The sequence below is a fragment of the Panthera onca genome, chromosome B1 (genome assembly GCF_046562875.1).
Source record: "Panthera onca isolate mPanOnc1 chromosome B1, mPanOnc1 haplotype 2, whole genome shotgun sequence".
Classification (NCBI taxonomy): domain Eukaryota; kingdom Metazoa; phylum Chordata; class Mammalia; order Carnivora; family Felidae; genus Panthera; species Panthera onca.
Window position 1 is genome coordinate 42,384,152 of NC_138342.1, and position 25,917 is coordinate 42,410,068.

Consider the following 25,917-nt stretch of genomic DNA (forward strand, 5'->3'; position numbering starts at 1 on the left):
GACTGTGATATTGGACCTTGGAGATAAGGGAGAGGAAAAGGAGTTGAGAAGCTGTTTTATCTCCTTTGGTCTTTAAAAGCATATTCACTGCTAATAAATATTAGATTTTTCCCCAACAACACTCAAAAAAGTTTCTCTTTTGAGCACACAACATGATCTTTCTGTCATTTTCAGAAGCCTCAGCCAAACATAAGTCTTATGAATTGTACTCAGATCTGTTGCTGATTTGTCATAAAATCGCCTAAACCACTGAACCAAAAGATGGTAGTGTAGAGGAAATGCAGTAACCTGTACTTAAGTATAGATTTCCAGGACCAATTTCTTTTTCTTAACCAAGATTGTCTATAATGTTACTTAGGCCATAAAGTCAACATTGAGGTCCTGGTGACAAAGGCCTGGTAGAAAGTGGTGGAAATGAGTCTCCAAAGAAATAAACAACTCTCCGTGCTGACTGAGATTTGCATCTAAGTGGCTCTCAAGTTCTTTGGGAAATGCTAGAAGTTGCCTTCGTCCTCAAAATAAACTTAGATGCTCTACTATCAAACTAACGTCTGTAAAAGGGACAGCTCACCTTATATTAGGACTTGTTACACTAATGGGTAAATGTATACTATATAAAATAAGCATGTCCATATACAAAGAGCAATTATGACGGCCAGTCTACAAGTTTGCCTCTGCTACAACACTAACATGCAAGGATCCAGAAATGATGGAGAACACAGTGCTAGCCGGGTAACATGCAATTATGATAAGAAGTAGGGTTTTTGCATTTTAAACGCTTACTTCTTTTCCCCAGTGTTTTTATTCCTTTCCACTTGCTGAAAGAACCACACCAAGTCCTGTGGTCACATCTGAGGCAGTCTAATATGGAACAGGATTCTAAAACTTAATTACAAATATAAGATGGCTTAGCATTAATACTGGATCAAGTTTCTTCAGAAACCTCTAGTGAGTTGAAAGATGATCATTCCTGGGAGAAAACTGCTCTGCCTTGTGTTAAAACACTTTTGCTAGACTTTGGAGCTAGAGAATCACCTTAGAGGACATAAGTGGTGGGCAGCAGAGGGTGAGGAAGCTGTGTGGCAGGGCAATGGGGAGGGAAGGAGTTGGAGCAGTGGCCTGGAGCAGGTTATCAGAGCCTAAAGGACTATACAGGGATCCAGGGGGGAAGTAACAAGTCTACAGGGTTGTTAGAACCAAAGGAGGTGAAAAAAAGCACTCACTGGAAGTTGGAGAAGAGCAGTCTCCAAAGACCGTGTCAGAGCCTGAGCAGGGAGGTGAGATCATCTGAACAGGGGAGTGGCAAAGGCAATATTCTGGCTGGGGTCAGAGCCTGCAGAATGAGGAGGTGTCTGTGCCGTGGGGGCAGCAGTGGGGTCTGCTGGTGGGTCCCGGAGCCTGAGAGGAGTGAGGAAGGCACCCATGCACGAGGGCGAGGCAGGGGGAGCACAGGGCAAGATGTCAGAGCTACAGCGAGGCGAAAAGGGCATGCACGTGGCAGCTTCAGGAGGACCGCCTGTGTGGGAGGCGAAAGAGAACATCTATGTGGACTTGGCCATGGCCTGCAGCAGGAAGACAGAGCCCAGGTGAGGTGAGGAGGGCGTGAGAGGCGCGGCAACTCTAATGGGAGATTGGTTACATATGGGGGGAATCTATCATGTCATTCAATATGTTGAGGGTAAGGGGAGACAGGTTCTTCATGGTCAGAGAGGGAAGTTACAAATAGGGAAAGGGAAAAAGCTACAATAACCCTGTGGTATTAGATCAGAATTGTGGTTAGTATGAACTCATGGCCTTTAATAGTTAGCTATAGGTATGAGTATACATGAGATAGATGCAGATACAGATAGCTGGATCTTTAGAATGATTAATAAAATTCCACTAACACTAAAATAAAAAACAAAGTGAGCAAAATAAAAATAAATAAATAAAAATAAAATACTAGGCATCTAAAAATGGAATATAACTATATATTCAAAGGAGATTTAAATATTTAAGAGAAGTCTATGAATCAATTTCTGCCAATAAATTTGAAAATACAAATAAATAGCCAACTTAAGCTAATATCAACTACCAAAGTCTCAAGAAGAAACAGGAAATTAAATAGATCTAGAAATATTTAAGTGATTAAATCAGAAATAAAAATCTAAATCTAACAACAACAAAGCTATGGGGAGGTGGTTCTTTAGAGATATCTCCCTGTTGAGCAACTGATTATTCCTTTCTTATACAAATAGCTCCAGAAAATATAAAAATGAAACTCATCCTGATTTTTAAAAAAAGTATCATAACCTTTGTTTTAAAACCAGACAATGGCACCACAATAAAGAAAAATCATATGCTAATCTCACCTAGGAGCCTAAGTGCAAATAGCTAAGTAAAGTATTCGCAAACTAAATCCAGCAGTGGGGCAGGACCAAGTTGAACTTATCCAGGAACACAGTAATGATTCTTTAACACTAAAAAATTATGACTACAAGTCACCACGTTAACAATTAAGGGTGAGAAAACCCTACATAGTCATCTAAAAAATTCATAATCTGTATTAAATCAAATCCAACACTCACATATGATAAAAACAACAGCAACAAAACAACAATGTAGCAAACTAGGTTTAGGAAGGAACATTCTTAGCCTGATTTTTAAAAAAGTAAAAAAACAAAAAAACAAAAAACAAAAAACAAAAAAAACCTCAGCAAACATAATATTTAATGGTAAAATTTTAGAACATTTTCTTTAAACTCAGGAATAAGACGAAGATACCACTTTTCACTGCCTCTGTTATACAGTGTCCTCGTATCTGGTCAGTGCACTAAGAAAGAAATGGTGTCCAGTGTAGAAAGGAAGAAACAAATATAATGCAAAAGCAAAGTTTTTGGACATGTGATCACCAGGCAAGAGTCAAGAGTATTCCTGTGTGCCAGCAACAAACAATTAGAAAATTGAACCTTAAGAAATTCAACTCACAATGGTATTAAAATCTTTAAAATACCCACAAATAAATCTTGTAATTCTCTTTTATAAAGAAAAGCATAAAACTGGACATACTGATTTTAAAACATTGTAGTATTAATTCTGTGATGGATAAACTGACTAACCTGGAACGGACTAGAAAGTAAGAAACATGCTCACTTTTATGTGGCGTCTTAGCATATCATATATTAGTAGGAAAAGGATGAATATCTTTTGGCTCCAAATAACAGAAAACCAACATTTTTTAAATGACTCAAACAATAAGAAGAATAATTATATCACAAAACAAGATATTTGAGCTAAGTTTCAAAGTCATCAAAGATCCAGACTCTGTCTTCCTCGGATCTCAGTGAGCTCCCTTCATTATCAAAACTGCTCATGTCACAAACATACATCAAGAGGCAGAAAAAGGAAATTGTTTCCTAATTATGTATCTTCTGTCAGGGAAAAAGAAAACCTTTCCTAGAAGTGTTTCCTAGAAGTGTTTCCTAGAAGTGTTTCTAGGTAGGTAGTCTAGCAGACTACCCTTCGCCTATCTTTGGCTTGAGCTGCTAAACGAATCATCAGGTAAGGAAATGAAAATGCCAATGTATTCTGAGACCAATCAGGATTTGCCTGAATCACATGAGAAAAGAGCAGACACTGGAACAAAACTGATGCTTTGCCAACACGAGAAAGAGGAAAATGACTCTTAGATAAATAATTTATGGTACTTGGAGTATTTCATAAATAATGTGGGGAGACTAGACTATCCATACGGAAGAAAAGAAAGTTAGGGGCGCCTGGGTGGCTCAGTTGTTAAGCATCTGACTTCAGCTCAGGTCATGATCTCACAGCTCATGACTTTGAGTCCCACTACGGGTGACCACAAGCCCTGCTTTGGGTGAGCTCGTGCCCCCACTTCGGGTAAACATGAGTCCCGGATAAGCCCCACTTATCTCTCTCCCTCTCTCTCTCTTTGCCCCTCGCTCACTTGTGCCCTCTCTCTCTCAAAACAAGAAAAGAAAGATCTGAATGATACCATAAACAAAAATAAATTCCACGTGCATTAAAATTTCACATGTCAAAAGTAAATTTTTAGTGGAAAATATAGAACAACATGTTTAGAAATTAGGGGTATAAATAGGTTTCTAATATAAAACATAAATAAGCACAAATCATAAAGGATAATATTAACCAGCTAGATTACATTAAAATTTTAGACTTCTGTACAATATACTGGAATTAAAGTTAAAAGACAAACCACATCCTTAGAGAAGTATTTGCATGATATGAGACAGTTTTTCTGTTACCCAATAGATAAAAATGGGCACAATATAAGAATGGACAATTGAGGGGTGACTGGGTGGCTCACTCAGTTGGGCGTTTGACTCTTGATATTGGCAGGTCATGATCTCACGTTTCATGAGATCAAGCCCCACGCTGAGCTCTGGGCTGGCAGCACAGAGCCTGCTTGGGATTCTCTCTCCCTCTTTCTCTGCCCTCCTTTGCTCTCTCTCTCTCTCTCTCTCTCAAAATAAATAAACAAACAAAAAAGAATGAGTAATTGACAGAAGAGGAAGACTGAAAAGCCAATAAATACTATACAAGATGTCCAACCTTATCAGGAGTCAGAGAATTGCAAACTTACATAAAGAAATAGCACTGACTCCACTATTTTAAAAAATGTTCTAATTTGATAAAACTGAGTACTGGACACTATGTAAGGGAACAAAATGTCATCCATGCCTAGTGCAAGGGTCAACTAGTTCAAACTCTTTGGTGATCACTTTCGGGATATTCAGTAAACTCAACAATATGCATGGTCAACAATCTAACATCCTTTCCAAGGTATGTATCCTACAAAAACTCTTTCACATGTACACCAAAAAACATGTCCTGGGAGATTCACCATATTCTTTTTTCTCTATTTCTTCTCTTTCTCTCTCTCTCTCTCTCTCTCTCTCCACTGAATTTCCTCTCACTCTCTCTGTCCCTCTCCATACACACACACACACACACACACACACACACACACACACGCATACAAATATGGAATATTTGAATTGGATAAATATGAATTGGAGAAATAAAGTGTGTATAGTCATACAATCAAATAGTATGGTATAGTTTAAATGAACTAGATCAATACATGTCAGCTTGAACTATCTTAAAAATAGGATGTTGAGAGGAAAACACATGTTGTTTAGGAATATTTATAATACAATATTACTTACATAAAAAGTAAAACCCAGAGCCCAATACTCTGTATTATTTATGGATAAGTAAGTATTTAATAAAAATATAAAAACAAGGAATTGGGTTTGTGAATACCTCTGGGAAAACAAAAAGGAGAATCAGAGCAAGGAAGGGTATAGTATCAGAAATGTTTCAACTTTATTTCTAGTTTTATTTCTTTAATGAAAAAGGATATAAAGTAAACATAAAAATGGTAAATTATTCTGATTCTATGTGGAGAATATGTGGATATGTCATATTATTTTATTTAAGTTTGAAATGCTTTATAACTTCTTAAGTTTTATCAATCATGAAAAGGTCCTGACCCAATACAAATCACTTCAAATTCACCACATTCACAAATGTAGTTTGCCTTCCCTCATCTTTTACTAAACATCATTTTAAGCCACATGCTAGATGTTATCTGAGGATTAGTGTCAGAAGAAATGTAAATAGTAGCAATATTCTACAAGAAAAGCAGCAAGGATTGAATAAAGATGCCATAGAGATCAAGAAAGGTCCAAATGGCATAAAGTTGAAGAGGTTCCCAAAGGTTAGTCAAATGCTCAAAAGACATTCTTGATATTGAGTGAAAAGCCAAAGAGGTCACTATAAAAAAAAAAAAAAAAAAAAAGGTATGGAAAATTCCTAGTGTAATTTTAATTTGGAGGTTCTTAGAGAATATGATATAGAGCATATGTCAACAATATGACTTATTATTAAGACTACAATAAAAATCAAAGTTTTTCCCCAGAAGTGAACATTTTAACTATTAATATCCCAAGAAACTCCCATAGCAACATACCTGGAGAAGGAGTCTTTCAAAAGCCAGAAAGTTGTCCCATTTGGCAGTCTGTGGGTGTTTCAGAGTTTGAACTGTGGCCAGCCCAAGCTGTAGGAGCCCACAGTGACTCACTAAAGCTTTGACGTTGTTCTTGAAGAGATGAATATAGGACAGGAGCTGCCCCGGAGTGACTCTCCCTGGAGAAACAATAATTTATCAATGGTGAAATCATGAGAAGAATGTCATCAGTAATACTACTGCCTTGCACTGGGCAGAACTTCAGAGTTGACGGCGAGCTTTCCTAAGCCTTTGTGATTCTTAAAACAACATGGTGACAACACCAAATTTGAAACTATTACCTACATTGCACAAGTAAAGACGCAGATGTTAAGCCATCTGGCCAAGGCCATATTGCTAGTAGAGTTTATCCTGTAATTCTACAATGCCCCATAAATAAGTTCTCAGATAAAGTTACACCAGTAAGTATTGGTGAGCTCAAAATAGGGTGCCTCTCCAAGACTGAGGACATAACAATCGAAGAAGCAAAAAGGCAAAATTTCTAATGGTGCGTGTGTGTACAGAAAGTCGGAGGAGAAATCTGTTATGACTGGAACTAAAACCTTATCACTGGTATCAGTGGGTTCATGACAATATTCATGAAGATAAAAGCTGGCTGTTACATGAAATAAAAACCTATGGAGAACTGGAGTGGCAACAAACAAACAAACAAACAAACCTGGAAGACAAGGCATCAGAAGAAAATGTTTGGCATCATTTTTACTAGGGTGGTTGCCTTGACCTAGACCCAGAGCCCCATCTCATAAAGGACTAGAGATTGTAAGAAAAACGAAACAAAATGCCTGTTGAAGATTCACTCCTTCAGAGCCTCTAGCTCCAACTTTTGCCTATAGCAGTCCTTCAAGTGTTTTAACATTCTCCAGGGTCTCAGACTGCATTCCTGCCATTCATCGGTACTGTGGATGAAACTCCTGAACACCAGATTCTCTCCACTGGACAAGAAGGCGGCAATGGGGCCGAACTTAGATGCAAGTCTGGTAAATCTTTCCTGCACATCTTATTCTGTCAGTGCTGGGCTTGATTTAATCATAGAACTGTGTCTTAATGGTAGAAAGCAACTACCATCAGAAATTTTGTCTAAAACAGCATATTACTAGTAAATTTTTTAAAAACCTCTTGGTATGAGAAATAATAATACTGTCATTGCATGTTTTTTTATTCATCATTTTCGTGAAAACCCAGTGTGTGAAATTTGAATAAACAAACTTTTGTGTTTTAAGTCTTGCGTTCCCAGAAATCAGCATAACATTTCCCTCTTCTTCAGTCATTTTTCTAGTATAATAAAGGCACAGTACATTAAAATATTTAGATACAGTATGTCCTGCTAAAACTTAATTGTTCACACACAATTGGCAAACGGAATAATTTCAGTATTACACAAAAGTCACATCTGTTCATTTGTCATTTTTTCTCATTATTTTAACATTTTGTGCCACCTAATAGCAGGAGCTGAAGGCTGCAAGCCATAAGACGAAACAAACCATGATACCCAGTGCGCACGCATTTCCAGCTCCTTCTCTGGGCTCTGCCTGGCCATGTGCCCCTGCCTTGGAAGTGCTTCCTGTTCTCCTAATCTTCGGCACAACTAAACAGCCTTTCCTCCTCTTTACATCCCCTTCCAGTAAGCTACCTTCAACTCTCTGGTTCACATAGAGTCCTGTATATGCTGTAACATTTCCCTTTGTATAGAAATTTAGCATATCTTTTTTATCTATGCTAGTATTTTATCAAGATTCCTACTGGTTTTGTCAGTGCTCGGATTATTAATTTGCAAAGACTTTTGAATGGGCCTCTGCTAATGGTATTTTTTTTTATCATGAATCCTGATTCCTAGTATGTGATTCTGCAAAACAACTTTTCCAGGAATGTATACACATTATAGCAAAAACACCCACAACAATACATAAAGGTAACAGCTCTACTAAAATGAAACCATAGGTCAGTAGGCAGGACCATCAGAGAAAAATTCAACAGTTAACACAAGACAGCCTGAATCTTGTGCGTGAAAGATGCTTTAGGAGATTTGTAAATAACATACAAAAGGCTCAGAGAGTAGACTGAACAAATAGGTTTATATCCCTTCCTTACTCCATCAGAATGCCAGAAAAAAATAAAAAGGGATAGAAACACACAACAAAGAGACTGTAAGATAGTCTATATGCAGACAAAAGATTTCAAACATTTTGCCCCCATCTGTTGGTTATTTTTGTAACCTACATTATATACTAAAACTTTCTTTTTTGTTCTGTCAACTGCAGATGGTAGCCTCCAGCTTTCCATGTTCTAAAAAGAGGACATTAGTCAACCCCCCCCTTACACTTCCCTTTACTTATTTCCCCTTTTCATCTTTCAAATCACCAATACTTATATTTGTACCTTGTCACGATGACAGGCATTTATATTTTTTTCTGTAGCCATAACACAGTCTTATGTGCTCTTTCTATGGTTTCATTAGAAAAGTTCAAAATCAATCGATAGTGCTTACATCATTATAAACTATATAACTACTAATGACAGAGCCAAATTAAGTGCTATGATTACATTTCCTTATGCATATAATACTCTGCTCCTAAAATGCTCTATGGCATATTTTTTTCTTCCATTCTTCCTTTTCCCCTCCCTCCCTCCCTCCCTTTCTCCCTTCCTTCCTTCCTTCCTTCCTTCCTTCCTTCCTTCCTTCCTTCCTCTCTCTCTCTGTCTCTCTCTGTTCTGATAAGGTATTATCTGCCTTCACCGAAGCTTTAACGTTTTCTAACCTCAAATACACTCTCTTACCTTTGGAGTCTGTGCGGTTTTTTCCTTCCTCAATACTGTCAAACCCTTCATGGTCCCATTCCAACATGGGCAGACTGTTTTCTAGGCCTTTCTGCACAGCCAGCAGCCTGGAACTGCTTTTATTGCTCTCCTCTGTTGGAACTGTTTCATTAAATCCTTGATTTTTCTTTCTTGGTATACTGCCTTGTTTTGCTGGACATCCTCAAGTAACTTCCTCAGAAAGGAAACTTTGAAGAAAGCAGAGTTTTTGTGTCCCTGAAAAGGCATTTTCTTGCCCTCAGAGTTTCATAATAGTTTGTCTGGGTCTGCAATTCTAGGTTGCCAATAATGTGCTGTTCACTACATCCTGGTTTTCATGGTTGCTAATAAAGAATGTGTGCCAATCTCATTCCTGTCCCTTTGTAGGTGAGATTCTTTTTTTCCATTTGGGGGCCCCCAGGCTCTTATTCTCTTGTACTCTAAGAACTCACAGTGATTATGTCTAGTTTAGAAGTCTTTTATTCTTTCCACTTTCTTCTCAGGAGGCCTATTCAGTTTGACTTTCTTCACATCTGGGAAAGTCTCATTCTTCCTTTGCTAATTTCTTATACTCTGCTGTCTCTTTCTTTCTGAAACTTCAAATATCGTTCTTAGACCTCCTAGATTGGTTCTCTATATCTTTTATCTTTTCTACCAACTTTTCAATGTCCTGTTCTTTCTACATTTTAGGGGAGTTTCGTGACTTATGTTTAACCTTTGGCTAAATTTTGTTTGGATACGTACCATACAATTCACCCTTAAAATATACAATTCAGCAGTTCTTGGCAGAATTGTACAGCCATCACCACTATACACTTAGCATTCTCATCACCCCAAGAGAAAGCTCATACCCAAATTCCCTTAGTTATGAAAACGATATTGCTATAAATCCATATAAATCAGAAGATAACCTGAATGAAATTTTCCACTGGGAGACATAACTGTACTTAGTTATAACTGAGAAACAGCAGAAATGAGAATATTCAAGTAATGATAACTGTAAGTGAACTCCAACTTTATAAATATATATATATATATATAGTCATTTTTATCTATTTTTATACTATTGTCATGTTTATCATATTAAAAAAATTTTAGCTAAAATATAAATTCCTGGAAGGTAAAAGAGGGTTGGAAGTATACTAAATGATGGAGCAAAACAAACCATAAAAATAAACCTCCTAACCTCAGCCACCCATAAAAGGCTTTGCCATGAAAAGGTAGGGCAACAAAGAGGGAGCCACCTCCCTAGAAGACACCAGCAACTCCAGGCTCGGGAGCATCAGGTAAAACAGGTGGAAAATGAGGATATAACATAAAGTAAAGCATACAAATATTAAGTGTACAGTTCAATTGATATTTATGTATATATCTACCATGTAACCACCACTCAGATCAAGGTATGGAATATGTTCAACACTCTAGAAGATTCCTTTGTATACCTATCCAGTCAGTAATCCCACAAAGGTAGACCATTACTTCTGCCTCTACCAGCACAGATCTTTTTTTTTAACTGCTTTTGAACCTCATATAAATGAAATTACACATATGTACTCTTTTGTGTCTAGCTTTTGTTCAACATTATCCAGAATCTTGATCTTTTTTTTTTTTTTTAATGGGCTTTATTGCTCTAAATGATTGTACTGGGTTTTTTTTTTTCATCTATTCTGCTTTGATTGCTTTTTCATCTATTCTGCTTATATTTTACAGTTTGGAGCCATTATAAATAATGATGCTATGAACATTCTAACACATGTTAGACATAAGCACTCACTGGTGGATGTAAGCATTCATTTCTACTGGCTATATGCCCATGTGTTTGCTGGGTGGGTGTATATTTAGCTTTCGTTGAAACACTTTTCTAGGTGTATCAATATCTTCACACATTTTAAATTTAACAATTTAATTGGGGCTCCTGTGTGGCTCAAGCCTCCATTGGTGGCTCGTTGATTAAGCGTCCATCTTCAGCTCAGGTCATGATCTCACAGTTCACAAGTTCAAGCCCCGCGCTGGGCTCTGCCTGGGCTGACAGCTCAGAGCCTGAAGCCTGCTTCAGATTCTGTGTCTCCCTCTCTCTGCCCCTCCCCTACTCCTGCCCACTCACTCTCTTTCTCTCTCTCTCTCAAAAATAAAATAAAAAATAAACATTAAAAATTTTTTAATTAAAATTTTAACAATTTTACATAATTTTTAAAGTGTACATGTAATGTTTAAAATAAGGCACAACTGGGGCGCCTGGGTGGCTTAGTCGGTTAAGCGTCTGACTTCAGCTCAGGTCACGATCTCGCGGTCCGTGAGTTCGAGCCCCGCGTCGGGCTCTGGGCTGATGGCTCAGAGCCTGGAGCCTGCTTCCAATTCTGTGTCTCCCTCTCTCTTTGCCCCTGCCCCGTTCATGCTCTCTCTGTCTCAAAAAAAAAAAAATTAAAAAAAATAAAATAAAATAAGGCACAACTGTATGACTAAGTTTCCTTCTGGTATTTTAGCCAAAACACTAATAAGAATGAGAGAAAAGAGGGGTGCTTGGGTGGCTCAGTTGGTTAAGCGTCTGACCTCGGCTCAGGTCATGATCTTGCCGTTCATGGGTTGGAGCCCTGCTTCAGACTCTGTGCTGACAGCCAGAGCCTGGAGCCTGCTTTAGATTCTGTGTCTCCCTCTCTCTCTCTCTGCTCCTCCTCTGCTCACTCTCTGTCTCTCTAAAGTAAATAAACGTTAAAAAAAAAACACTTTTTTTAAAGAATGAGGGAAAAGAATCACAAGGGAAACTATATTGTCATATGATTAGTATGCTTCTTTATTTTATTTTTCTCATAATATTTTTCATATTTATTTACTTACTTTCTTACCCATGTTACATAGAAAAAGGCTTGGAAAGCAAGAAAGTAATTTAGGAACAAAGATTATGTTGAAGAGCACAATAGTGGGGAGGGAGGGTGTACCTTCACTTTTTAGTTCATGTACATTATGATTTGAATTTTCGAGAAGCAGGTGCTAGTATTACTTTTTAAATAGCCTCTTAATTCTGAAATAAAATCACGTATGCCTCAGGTAAAATAAACAGATATGTGTTTTTGTCTGGGAAATTTGAGTTTATCACTCTCACTGATTTATACAATGGATGAAGCATTGACTTTCAAGGGATAAAGAAACAGAAGAGTAAAAATAACTGCCAGGTTCCCACCTCTGTTGAGGTCAAAGGGCAAAGAAATATGGTCAGCATCCAGGTGGAGAGATCAGTCAGAAATGAGAAACAAACTTCACGATCGTGATGACCATTAGACGCTGAAACAAGTTATTAAAGAAGGGAAAGGGAAGACATTATAAATCTTCTCCTGTAAGGATCTGAAGGGCAGTATATACAGCCATCTGTATAGTGAAACCTGGATAAAGTCCAGCTGGAAATTGATGTCCATTTTTATCACACTATATATACTGAAGGTTTCCTGGGCTATCCTTTAGATCGCGTATGTTTCTTGTTAACACAAATTTTGAGCTCTATGGCACTACAAAGATAGAGTAAGAAACTAATGTGAAAAGAGCATTTTAATTAGGCAAATCAATTTAATCAAATCATTCCAAAATTTAGAATTTTATCGCAAGATATGTTTTCAAGATGGTGTGGAATAAAGCATAACTGCTGTGGGACCAGGGGTCACAAATAGGAAATAAACAGCTTTCCCCAAAAGTTACACAAAACAGTGAAATATAAAACCACCAGAAACATTTATGGTTTGGTTTTCCTTGGAAATGCAGCCTTCCTGAGGCTAACTTAAACACTGCATCAACATTTATAAACTCAGCAGAAAGCATGGAAGGGAACAGATAGACTACCCCTGTTTTCTAGAGGGCAGTATTCTAGGCCGCCAGGGAAGGAGCATTTCCTTGGTGGGTCTACCCCCACTTGGAAAGGAATTTCTGCTCTCAGGGAAGCCTCTATGGAAAGAAACTCCCATCTTGTAGCCATGAGCCTTCTCATCATATCATTCTCGGGTTTTTAAACTCCTGGCCCTTATTCTCTTGTTGAGGATCCCTTATGTGAAGAAAACATAAAAATAAGGAAGAAGAGGAAGAGAAGGAGGAAGAAGACAAAGAGGCAGAGGAAGGAAAAAGAAGAGAAAAAAGATGCACCAATTTAAGTTAAAAATATAGGGCCAGAGGGCAGATGCTTGAAGAAGGGACACTAAAAATTCAGATTCCCATTTTGCAAATGAGGGACACCGAGAAACAGAGGCAAATCAAGTTACATGAGGTGTAATAGGGAAGCATTTGTTTAATGACCTAAAAGCTTTCAGGCATTATTTTTAATTCAATGAAAACTTTCTGTCCAGTTCTCTAAGATTCTCTATTTGCTTCGTACCCTTAAACAGAGGTATTGTTTAGGGTTCTGCCCTCCACCCTTCTCAACTATTCTACCTTCTCTCTCTAGTTGGTCAACCTTTTATTTCCTTTAGAAATTTACTACTTAGGCTTCGAGATAATCACTAGGTAACTAAATCCCAAATCTCAACTTTTGCTTCTGAAAACCATTACTCTAGCCACACATTTTCCAACTGAAATGATCAGGGAACAAATCCTTCAGACAGAATAATTCCACCTCTACATTGGGTAGAATACTCTTCATATGCAGTTACATAACCATTGGTCATTATGTTTATAATGTGTCTTACATGCCCAGGAAACAATAAATAATTCCATCATATGCCCTTCTTTGACAGAATACTTTGAATTTCATAAATGCTATGTTTCATATAAATCATCTAATTATCAGATAAGCAGATAATCTGCTAACCCCCCATCTTGCAGACAGAAAAACAGACTCAGAAAAGTTAAATGACTTATTTGAAGACAAAACAGTATTTTTAAAAATTTTTTAATGTTTTTTTTATTTATTTTTTGAAGGAGAGAGAGAGACACAGCATGAGCGAGGGAGGAGCAGAGAGAGAGGGAGACACAGAATTTGAAACAGGCTCCAGGCTCTGTGCTGCCTGCACAGAGCCCAACATGGGGCTCGAACTCACAAACCGTGAGATCATGACCTGTGCCAAAGTCGGACGCTCAACCGACTGAGCCACCCAGGTGCCCCGACAAAACAATATTTTATACATTTCTTATTCCCTACAAAGACTTAATATATAATATGAGCAGATAACAAATATCTTTTAAATGAATAAACATGATTGTCTATTACCTGTAGATCTGGATAATATCTAGAAAAAAATTTCAATGAGCTTTCTTTCCTTGTATTTTGACACCCAGCTATGATTCCACTGATCTCTAGAAAACTGTGCCAATCTTGTACCCCAGGAAATATGGAATTTTTTCATATTATGGTTATCAAAGGTGTTCCACAGACCTCTGGGTCCCTGAGACACTATCGGGTAGCCGAAAAAGTCAGTTATTTTAATAATAATACTAAGATGCTCCTTGTTTTGTTACTGTGCAGTGTTTACACATGGTACAAAAACAATGGTAGGTAAAAGTGCTGGGGCCTTAGCACCAACACAGGCAGTGGTGCCAAAATACACAAGTGGTCAGTCTCACTTCAGAATGGTCACGAGAAAACTAGAGGTCACTTGTATCAAATCTCAACCCTCAAGAAAACATCAATATCCTGTGTAAAGAAATGGGAAATATACGACAAGCACTTCTCGTACCAACTGTAACACAGGGAATGACTGGAGGAAAAGCACTGCTGTGATTACTTGAGTTGCCACTGTTTTCACGCCACATAATTCTTATGGAGGAAACAACTGAGAAACTCTGGTTCTTTGTACATTTTCCCAAAAAATGAGTGAAGTGAGCCTGTCACTCCAAGGAAAATGACAGTTGTCTTGTCAATGACAAAGGTCAAGTTTTCATATGAAAATTACAATTCTGGAATACTTGCATCTGCCCCTATATCTCTACACTCCAAATAATTAAACATTTTCTAATGATATCCGTGGGGATATCAACAAGTATGTTTTTTATATTATGTATAATATGTGTCAATATCTGGAAGTTATGCATAATTTAGAGAACAAATATTTTCCAAGTTGTATGTGGTATAAAATAATGCATGTGTAACAGATCCATTTAATGTGCAAGAGAGATCTATGGGTTTAAATGTAACAGGATGGAAAATTCCATGATCTGGTATCATATTCCACAATGTCATTAAATCTAAGAAACTGCCTCTTGTAAAGTTGGCGTCAAAGAAGAATATCTTCAATTTTCTTAAAAGGTATTAAAATAGTCCTCCTTTTTCCAACTATGTATCTGTGTAAGGCCATTTTATTTTTAAACATTTCATCCAAAATATCATATCATAACAGGTTAACTGAAGAAGCAAATATGAGAATGCAGCTGTCTTCCATTAAACCAGACCTCACAGGTATGCAAAAATGTAAAGCAGTGCTACTCTACATTATTTTGTTTTAGAAAACAGTTATTTCTCATAAAAATGTGACTCATGTTTACATATAATAGGTTTATCATATTTTTATATTAATAAATAAATATTTTAAAAAGTCGTCCCTGCTTGAATTTCTTAAATTTTTTTTTTAATTTTTTAATGTTTTTTATTTTATTTTTGCGACAGAGAGAGACAGAGCATGAGCAGGGGAGGGACAGAGAGAGAGGGAGACACAGAATCGGAAGCAGGCTCCAGGCTCTGAGCTGTCAGCACAGAGCCCGATGCGGGGCTTGAACCCACAGACTGTGAGATCATGACCTGAGCCGAAGTCGGATGCTTAACCGACTGAGCCACCCAGGCGCCCCCCTGCTTGAATTTCTAATGCAATGTTTTCTCCTTTCAAAGAGACAACAGATATAATCCACATAAACAAAAGCTTGTGGGGTCCTAGACAATTTTTAAGAATTTAAAGTGGTTCTGAGACCAAAAGTTTTGAGAACTAATGCTCTAATCAATGTTACTCTCAGAATCCACTCCTAAAACTAATATAGCATTATATGTTAACTAAAAATTAAATAAATTTTTTAAAATGAATGTAAAGGACTTCCTGAGACCAAAAGTTTGAGAACCAATGTTCTAAATCAATGTCACTCCTGGACTCCACAAGAGAGTGATAGAAAAAGCAATCCATTAAATAAATACATAATAAACATCAACTGAACTAACAGAATTAATTCAAAAATGTACTTATTAAGGGGCACCTGGGTGGCTCAGTCGGGTAAGCATCTGGCTTTGGCTCAGGTCATGATCTCACTGTTTGTGAGTTCAAGCCCCATGTCAAGCTCTGTGCTGACAGCTCAGAGCCTGGAGCCTGCTTCAGATTCTGTGTCTCCCTCTCTCTCTGCTCCTCCCTCACTCACACTCTGTCTCTGTCTCTCAAAAATAAATAAACATTTTTGAAAAATTTTAAAAATGTACTTATTAATTTCATGAACATTTATTGGGTATAGAGTAAGTTCAAGGTCTTGGTTTGGTGTGGAGAATACCAAGAAGCATAGATAAGAGTTCTCAGGTCCAACTAGTCAGGGTTTGCTAGTAACTGCTGCAATAACGATATGAACAAAAACAGTACTGACAGGGATATAAGATGTTGTGTGTTAGAGAGGATGGAAGGGGATGAGAGAGATGATGGAAAAAGTGTTGGATGAGAATTTTAAAAGCCAGGAGACTGAATGGGTGTTTCAGTTTGGGTGGGGAAGGGGAAAGAAGTAGGGTAAGGCTTTGAGATCAGTTGCAATCATTAACTGAGTATCTATGTACAAGGTACAACAGGGGATACAAAAATATATAGTCTTCTAGGAAACTAGACGTAAGGAACAGAAGGCACAAAACAACTACCAGAAAGAGGAAGATAATCAGAAGAGCAGAGTGACAAAGGGAAAAGAACCCGAGGGAGAAGACATGATTAGATGCACACAGACATCAAGAGCAACAAGAACTATCAGAAAGGAAATCTACAAATAGAAACATTCATGCAGATGCGCCTGGGTGGCTCAGTCAGTTAAGCATCCGACTTCAGCTCAGGTCATGATCTCACAGTTCATGAGTTCAAGCCCTACATCGGGCTCTCTGCTGTCAGTGCTGAACCGACTTTGGATCCTTTGTCCCCCCGCCCCTGCCCCTCTCCCTCTCATGTATGCTTGCTCTCTCTCAAAAATAAATAAATACTTAAAGAAAAAAAGAAATACCAATTCATGTAAGTGAAGACAGAAATAGTCATTGTCCCTCTGTTACTCATCCACACTCATTAAGCAATCCATTCACAAGTCCTAAGCCACCGGCTATGTGCCAAGCTCAAGAGCCAGGGAAGAATATGACACGGACACTCCCTACAAAGGTTTCAGATCCATACATCTAACTGCAACGCACTGTGGTAAGTGCAACAAGAAAAAGAGCTGTGGGTCCTCAGAAGCCACGGAAATCAATTCAGCCTGCCAAGGAAGGGTTTAGGAAGAAGAGCAGAAGGAGATTAAATATGGTTTTGCAGAGCAAGTGACTTCTGTATTAGATCATGAAAAATAAGATGGACTTTGACAAGAAAGAGACTCTGTGTGCACGCGTGTGCACGCACACACGTGCACTGGAAGGTGAGTGGTTCTATTAGTCAAGCTCCTGGCAGGAAGGACGGCACCCTCGAACAGGAGAAATAAGGCAAGAACGCAGGCTAAGGAAGATCAAGAATATCAAGGAAACCAATGAGGGAAGAGTAAAGGGACATAACCGACCCTCACCTCAACCACACTGTCCTCTCACCCGCTCAAACTCCCGCCCGCGACTCCACATGCGAGGTAGAGGACAGGAAAGGCTGCTGAGGCAGTCCAAAATGGTAAGCCCCCCAGAAGCACGGTACAGAAGTGTGAAATGGATCTGCAGGGACAATCAAAGGAGAATATTTCAGGCAAAGCTAAGAAAGACCTGGCTCTGCAGAGGTTCCTGCTGGAATATGGGGAGAAGGGAGGCAAGGCAATGGGAAATGATGGGGGAAGCATCCAGCCAGAAGGCAGAAGAATTTTATAATCTGCATGGTAAGGAGTCTGAACACTATCTTGAAGCAAAGGGTTTTAAGCACAGGAACCACACACTCGTCTCTGTGTTTGTAGCTTAGTAGCCGCTCCCCTCCCGCTCTCTTCCCACTCCCCTCTCGCTCCCCTCTCGCTCTCCTCCTGTCCTCAGTAGTTTGAGTCCTCTATCTCACAAGAGGCCTGATACAGAAGTCAACAGACCCAGGCTTGTATCCTGGATTACTTGCTGTAAAAGTATATAAGTCCGGGCCCAGAAAGGCAGAAAACAGAGCAGTTATCTGAACAGAGAAAATTTAACATACAAATTGTTAACTGTGTAACTGAAAGGATAAAAAGAGAACTCGGGCACCGGGGTGGCTCAGTCAGTTGAGTGTTTGATTCCTGATTTCATCTCAGGTCATGAGCCCAGTGTTATAGGATCGAGCCCTGCTTCTGCCTGCTTCAGATTCTCTACCACCACCACCCGGCCTGTCTCTCTCTGTCTCTCTGTCTCTCTCCCTCTGCCCCTCTCCCCAACTCGTGCTCTCTAAAATACAATACAATACTATACAATCTCCAAGGTATCATGGTCATAGCCATTGTTGGAAGGAGATACCACTACTGGGCAGAGGGAACAAAGGGAAGAGGTTGGAATTATCAAAACTTAGAAACCAGGACCCTCTGCAGTAAAACTCAGTCCTCTGAGAACGGGGCTCTCCCCGACTGGACTGGCACCTCGGAGGAGCGCCCAGGCTCCTAAATGGCACCCGGGCTCATAAAGCTGCTTCTGCACATGATGGCAGAACTGCAGAGTAGACTCGGCTGCTACCACAGGAAGACCCTGCCGGTGCAGGGGTGAAGTCGAGCTGGCATGACCCTGACAAGCAGCAGGAAAATCCACAGGAAGCAGAGAGGAAGGGACCAGAGGGACATCCCCTCTGGCTCTGCTGTCTCTCTCTAGCAGGGAGCCAGCGGGAAGAGCAGAACGAGGTCTGCAGAGTCCCTGCCTTCGTTAGCGTTACAGAGCGGAGGGGTGAGTTTACATCTGAGAGACAGCAAATCAACAACGGGCACAGTAATCCTGGAAAAGAAACTGCATCTTTTTGGGTCTCGGCGTTCCTTGCCTGTGAAATGGGAGTAAAATAAAAAGTATCAAATTCGTAAGATTATTGAAAGGATTACATGAGACAAATTATGTAAAACTCTGTTAGGGCACCTGAAATAAAGTAGTGATTCAAAAAAAACCAACTCACTTCCTCATTCCCCAAATTGTGGTAACAGCTTCTATATGAAGACAAGGATGTGTGAGAGTTAATAATCAGTGTGTGTGTCCTATGAGGCATCCAGATTTTCTCATCTTTTATAAATTACCATATATCACATGGTATGAGGGTCTTATTTGGGTTTTAACCTATCCTTTGTGCAGTCTGACAATTTCACACACACACACACACACACACACACACACACACACACACAGCAGCTGTGCATGTTCCCTTTAATTCCAGATAAAATTCTCCAAAATGAAGGTAAAAGATATAAACATGATCAAAACATAGTTGTTATCCAGTCAGAACTGGATGAACTCCAGTACCAATAAAGGAAGCGAGTATTCTCAACGATGGTGAAAAAAGTATAGAGTAAAATTTTCTCAAGCCAGTTTTATTATGCAGTAAAAGAGGGACATGATAGTGTGGCATTGGTGGGAACCAAAAACCATCAATCTCATTTGGAGCTTCATTAGGAGAAGTCTAGTGTCCAAACAGAGGTAAAGACTAAGACATCTGTGCTCAGCTCTGGACATCACATTGTAGGAGGGACGTTAGCAAACCAGGGCTCTGTCTGTCTGGGGCTTGGAACTGGAGCATTTGCGATGGTAAAGGTGGGAAAGGCCTGTCTTCTCACAAATGGTTGAAAGAACTCACCCCACTTCATAATGAGTATATGGACCAGACACTACTGTGCCCCAGGACCAGGAGAGTCAATTAAGAAGTAGCTCAATAAAACGGACCCTGCCCACACTGTCATCTGGAAACGTAGCTCAAGAGAGTTTTCTATAAAAGTGACCACAGAAGCTTGGAAGTCCCAAATACGAGCAAGGTGATTTGGGGGGAGTGAACAGAGTTCAATGGATTCATAACTAAGCTGAACATGGGAAAACTATTTAGAATTCTGCACGAAGAAAGAATGCATTATCAAAAGGCAGACACTCAGCATAAAGACTAGAAAAGGACAAGTGAACTGGAAAGAATGAGTAAGCATATTTCCCAGAAAGAAAGGGGAAAATCATCTAACTGGGTTTGTTTGCTTTGATTTCCCTCTCATCAAACAACCTTCTTCTGTTAGGTTCCCATGTAGATTCACTCACTCAGACTTCAGCTTCTACAGCTGAAGCACACAGCACTGCTTCGGTCAGAAGCTTCACTCTGCTCACGGCTTTCTTCCTCCTTCCATATTCTAGGAAATAGATATTTTCCCTATGTTTATGGACATAGAAATTGAAGGTTGGCTCTTTGGTGGCAGAACCAGACATAACTGACTTCGCACCCCATCACAGTCACAGAACAGGCACACGCACAAGGTAGCGGTGAGTCTAGCAGTGAATGCTGCAAAGAAGTCCAGAAGAATGAGGACAGAGGAAACCTCCTTATGGTTAGTGGTCTGGGAGACTTTTTAGCAAGGAAGTGTCAGAAGCCAGACGGCACTACATTAATAAGCAAGAAAACGATGAAAACACAGAGGCATCAAGCGTAGAATACTTTCTCGTGAAATCTGACCTCAAAAGAAAAAACGATGTTCTAGAGATCTGTTTTCCTTCAGCTCCAATGTGATCTTCCTGCCCCCCGCCAAACACTGGGGAGGACGTCCACTCTGCAGAGAGCAAGAGTGCACACTGGTGAAGGTCCTCCAACCACAGACGTATTCCAGAGAAACCGAGTCTCCGTTTAAAATGCAAAATGTAGAAACGGAGACAGCCTTATTCTGGTCATTTCTTCTGGAAATGGTCATTTCGTATCCAAACAAATGGGTTTCTTAGAGTCTATTTCTTCTGTACTTTCAGGATACATTTTTCATTTTGAAAATGCAATTCAGTTTACGATGTTTCAAAAATCACTTTTCTGGGACACATTTATTTAGCTAACTGACAACTTAATAAGATTTTGGAAAGACAGCATATGTTTATATGTGAAATGATAAAATGAATTTTTTCTTTGTTTTAGCAACTAAGCGTTTTTTCCTTTAACAGAAGGATGTTTCTTTCTGTCGGTGTTTATAATGTTTTTATATGAACTCACCTTGTACTGAGAAATTTTACATTTAAGATCTGAGGCTTCAATCATAGGATCCCTCTCAGTGAATTTAAATACGAGAGACTCCTCAATCTAGAATTAAAATTTCTGTTTAATGTTTCAAAAGTACTAGAAGCTTCTATTACAGAAAAATGTATACTTTGGTAGAATTTACAGTAGGGAGTGGGAGAAGAGTACATAGTTTAAAGCATATTTCATAGTTTTAAGTGATGCTGGAAAAAGCATTGCAGCCACGTAAGACACCAGACCCTGATTTTTTTTTTATGATAAGCTAAATGATAAGGAATTTTCAAATACCAATGTTTTATTACGTTTAAGCTCCAGATCTTTTCCTTACCGTTCATGGTTATCTATCCGTTGGTATATGAAAATGAGACTCAGCACAAATTCTGACTAGTTGATATGAAGCAGAAATGGGGAGTCACACTGTTAAGCTTTTACCAAATTATAGTTGGCACATGAATAAAGTGTGGTTTGGGCCAATCTTTTCGGTCCTTCTTACAACCAAAATTTGCTAACCATTATCTATTTCTTTCCTTCTTTTTTTCTGGAATTTTGGGACAATGCAAATCATTTCATCTGAGGCTTATGGGTGTTTTTTGTGGGTTTTTTGTTTGTTTGTTTGGTCAACCAAAAACTGAAACATTTGAATTTTAATTCCTTATGGGGTTACCTGTCTTTTTAAAACATTTATTTGTCTTTGATTATTTTTAAAAGATATAGTCCTCTAGAAAAGTGTGTTGATCTTTCAAGAGTCCTATATTGCACAATAAAAATTGATTTATGCTCTGTGATAGCATTGTAAGGTTACATCACCGAACCGCAATATAAATGAACCTTATCACCAAGACCTTTGTGCAATCCTACTTTTCTTGATTCACAATATGAATTTGTTCCTGTTTCAACATTCTCATGGATAAGGAACTCCAAAAAGTAAATACACTTGTTATTAATGTGTATCTAGAACTGTGGAAAGAAGGAAGGAAGGAAGGAAGGAAGGAAGGAAGGAAGGAAGGAAAGAAGGAAAGAGAGGATGAGAGGGAGGAAGGAAGCAGAAAGAAGGAGGGAGGAAAATTAATAGTTAAATTCAAAGTCTCAAGGTAGCACCTTGTTTCTATTCCAAAATAACACATAGACCTCTGGCATTGGTTATATGGAAATAGGATGATTTTATAAATAAAAAATATATCCTCTCATCTCAGAATATCTGATGTGAATTCTCCTAACCTTTCTCAGATATATGGCCTTAAGCAACTTAGTTTTTCTCTATTCCAGTTTCCTTATCCGAAAATGGGATACTGATGGTCCCCATCTGGCAGAATTACTGTGAGGATTAAATAAGATTAACACAGGGAAAGAGATAAAAACCTGACTCAATAAACACTAGTTACCTTCATTTTTCTATCATCATTATGTTCCAAAAAGCCCTCATATGGAGTCACCTAACACACTCAGAATCATGATTTTTTTTTCTTATTATGATCCTGTACCTTTTTTCCTTTTAGTTTCATCCACATTCTTTCACTTTCAAAATTTTGTTCTTCTATTTCAACTTGGTAGTTTGATTTTTGTACTCATAAATAATCAAGAACTTGGACTATGAATCTCAGCAAAGAAAAATTTTCCCACCCAATAAAATGTACTAATATTAATTGAATACCTAAAAGCAGATTACAAGAGAAAAACATTAGTTTTTTTAATTTTTAAAAAAGGTTTATTTATTTTTGAGAGAGACAGAGTACAAGCGAGGGAGGGGATAGAGACAGAGAGAGAGAGAGAGAGGGAGAGAGAGGGAGAGAAACAGAATCCGAGGCAGGCTCCAGGCTCTGAGCTATGAGCACACAGCCCAAAGCAGGGCTTGAACTCAAGAACCATGAGATCATGACCTGAGACTAAGTCGGAAGTTTCATCAACTGAGTTATCCAGGTGCCCCAAGAAAAACATTATTTTTAAAAATAGTGAAAGAAACTTTTGCAAGTTTCCAAAATTAAATTCTACCTATTAACCAGATTCAATATCCATTTTAAATATTTCCATATTAATAAAATTATTTAATTTTAAAAATAAGTAAAACATCAAATTCATTTTTTAAAATCGATCAAAACACAAGTTCTCTGACTTTTTAATCAAAAGGAAAAAGCCATTTTAAACACAAATTTGGGGCGCCTCAGTGGCTCAGTCAGTTGAGCGCCTGACTTTGGCTCAGGTCATGATCTCAGGGTTCGTGAGTTCGAGGCCCACATCTGGCTCACTGCTGTCAGCACAGAGACTGCTTCGGATCCTCTGTCTCCCTCTCTCTGCCCCTCCCCTGCTCAGCACAGTAGTTCAGTCATTAATTGAAAACCAATAAAAGACCCTTTCTTCATCCACAATAAGGGAGTTGGGGGGGGGGGGGTTAGGGGAGGAGGAGGAATGGAATAGAATGGAGGGGAGGAGGTCCAGACCAATTTTGATAGCCCCAGATCTAGTAAAGAAACTAGAAGAATTAGTCTTTGTAAGCAAGGACTCTCCTGGAGTTCCCAAAGTTGAGTCTAAAACAGGAGGGGTCGTTGCTGAGCCCTGAGGGCAGTGTGTCCATATTCCTTCCCTACTCTTTCAACCGTTTACAAATGTCTTGAATGCCCTCCTCCGGAAGCCATGCTGGCTAGGCTGGCCCGCAGTTCAGAGCAAGCTTCAATCCACTTCCTGGAGCCTGTGGCTCCTGCCCTCAGAGAAGAGGAAGCGCTTACCCATACTCATTTTGATTGGCAGGTTTTCTCTGCTTGCTGCTTCCACTAGATGTCTCCGCACTTCCATCACTGCCTCTTTGTGCTTGGTGCTCAGTAAGGCTTCCCACAAGGCTTTGGCGGCCGCGTCCCTGCAGCGAAACCACACAAGAGCTTTAGAATAAATTTCTGCTGGATAATGAAAAGAGTTGAAAACAAAATAACTTCTTAAATATCTCTTCCGAGCACGAATATAGTCTTTCCTACTGATAGGCTTTAAGTATTAAGACGAAATAAAGCGTATCTAATCCATTTTAATCAGCACAAAATATTGAGAAATGAAGGACATAATAAAATCAAGCCCCCACCTCCCCCCAAAAAAGTGGGGGAAGCAAAGCTACAGTGTGCTGAGAAGTGTGAGAAAAACATATGATAAGTTGTTTGAGGTTTGCGTTTAAAAATATTTCAGAGTGTAATTCAACATTGCTAGACTAGCATATATATGATTTGTAAGCCAAAGTTAAAGGCATGTCTAAAAATGATTTCTCGGTGATTAGAAACATGTCAGTTTGAGATAGCATACTTGCCAGGGGAACACAAAGCAATCAGCAATGAGAATTAGTGTTCAAAAACTACTCAATAGAATTCCCAATGAATGGGTTTTCTACTGAATGAAAATCAGGAATTAGGCGAAGTAACCATGGCCTTAAGTAGCCCACTTTGGGCCTTAGGTTCTAAGGCTGGTACTTCTGCAGCCTTTACAATTAACCATTGATACAGCACGAAGCACTGCATTATGCAGGGTCTCATCTGGGCTCACTTTTCCAACAGCCCTCTGTCTCACCCACCACGCCACCTCCAAATTATAAATGAGTACAGTGTTCTTTCCGGAAGATCTCTGCATGTAGCCAAGTATACACATTTGTAGTAACGTTCTATAAACTGAGTCTAAAATAACAAAGATGACTTCTGTCCTTTCCAAGGGCATTTTTCCTCCACTTAAAGCTCCACTCACCCTTCCTACAGTCCAGTTAGCAACAGTTTGAAAATGAATGTATTTTTTATAGTTTGGTTTTATGACATTAATTTAGCTTTAAAGTTATACTTAATAGGGTATGTCTTTCAAGTTTGAATTTCATTTGAAATAATGGAATGATGTGTTTCAGCACTGACTTTAAAACCTGGCACACAATAATCTTTCATTAAATAGTACTGTTTTTATTACTATGTATTCTTTTCTGAGTGAACCACCATCACTGTTCAACATATTCTCCTTGTTTTGCTCTGATCGAAACTGTCATCGTTATAACTCAGCATCCAATATTCTAAGTTCAATTTAAATTTGCCTGTAAACTATATGCCAAGTGCTCTTCTCAGTGGTTGCAATACAGATAAAAAGGAGGCACAAGTTTTCAGTGACTTTAGAGCCTGAAAGAAGAGGCAAATATTTACACACACACACACACACACACACACACACACACACACACAAAATACCCCCCAAAATGTGATAAGAGGCAGATCCATGCTTGCATAGAGTCTTCTGGTAGCACAGAGCAAGGGCTCTAATCCTGGGTAGGAGGACAGGGACTCAAAGAATGATTTCCAAGAGAAATGATAAGCAAGTACAGAGATCTATAAGCTCTGAAAGCAGCCAAGGCAAGAAGCTGTAACTCAGTCTGGGAAGGAAAACAGTGAAGTCTTCAAGGGAGATATAATATCTTCATGACAAAACAAGAAAACAAGGGGAAGAAGGATATTACAGGCATTTCATTTCAGTACAAAGTCCCCCGTACGTGGCACTAAAGAGTATTGTTTTGCTCCATGCTGACATGCAAGAGGAGGGCAGTAGATGTAAGGGCAAAGGGGAAGAGGAAGGCGCTACTCTCCAAGGGCCCTATGTTCACTGCCAAGGCTTATCATTCGGTAGGTGACAGGGAGTCAAGGAGTATGCAGTCAATTTCACATTCTGAAAAGTGCAACATAGCTTGGCAGTAACGAAAACGGTCTTTATCATCATTCAAAACTAGGTCTATTTCCTATGGGGCTTTGGGAAAGCTACACCATTTCTCCAAAGCTCTGAAGGCAAGAGAGAACCACTAAA

The 25,917-nt window shown here is 38.9% G+C and overlaps 1 protein-coding gene across 2 annotated transcripts in view; it reads right to left on the reverse strand.

The window, feature by feature from the left end:
* SCFD2 (sec1 family domain containing 2) overlaps positions 1-25,917 on the reverse strand; it is a 399,921-nt gene that overhangs the window by 317,930 nt on the left and 56,074 nt on the right. For both annotated transcript variants that reach the window (XM_060655043.3, XM_060655042.3), the window contains exons 3-4: positions 23,838-23,965; positions 5,996-6,171 (exon numbers count right to left, since the gene is read on the reverse strand). In XM_060655043.3, the coding sequence (XP_060511026.2) occupies positions 5,996-6,171; positions 23,838-23,965 (304 nt within the window). The remainder of the gene's footprint in view (positions 1-5,995; positions 6,172-23,837; positions 23,966-25,917) is intronic.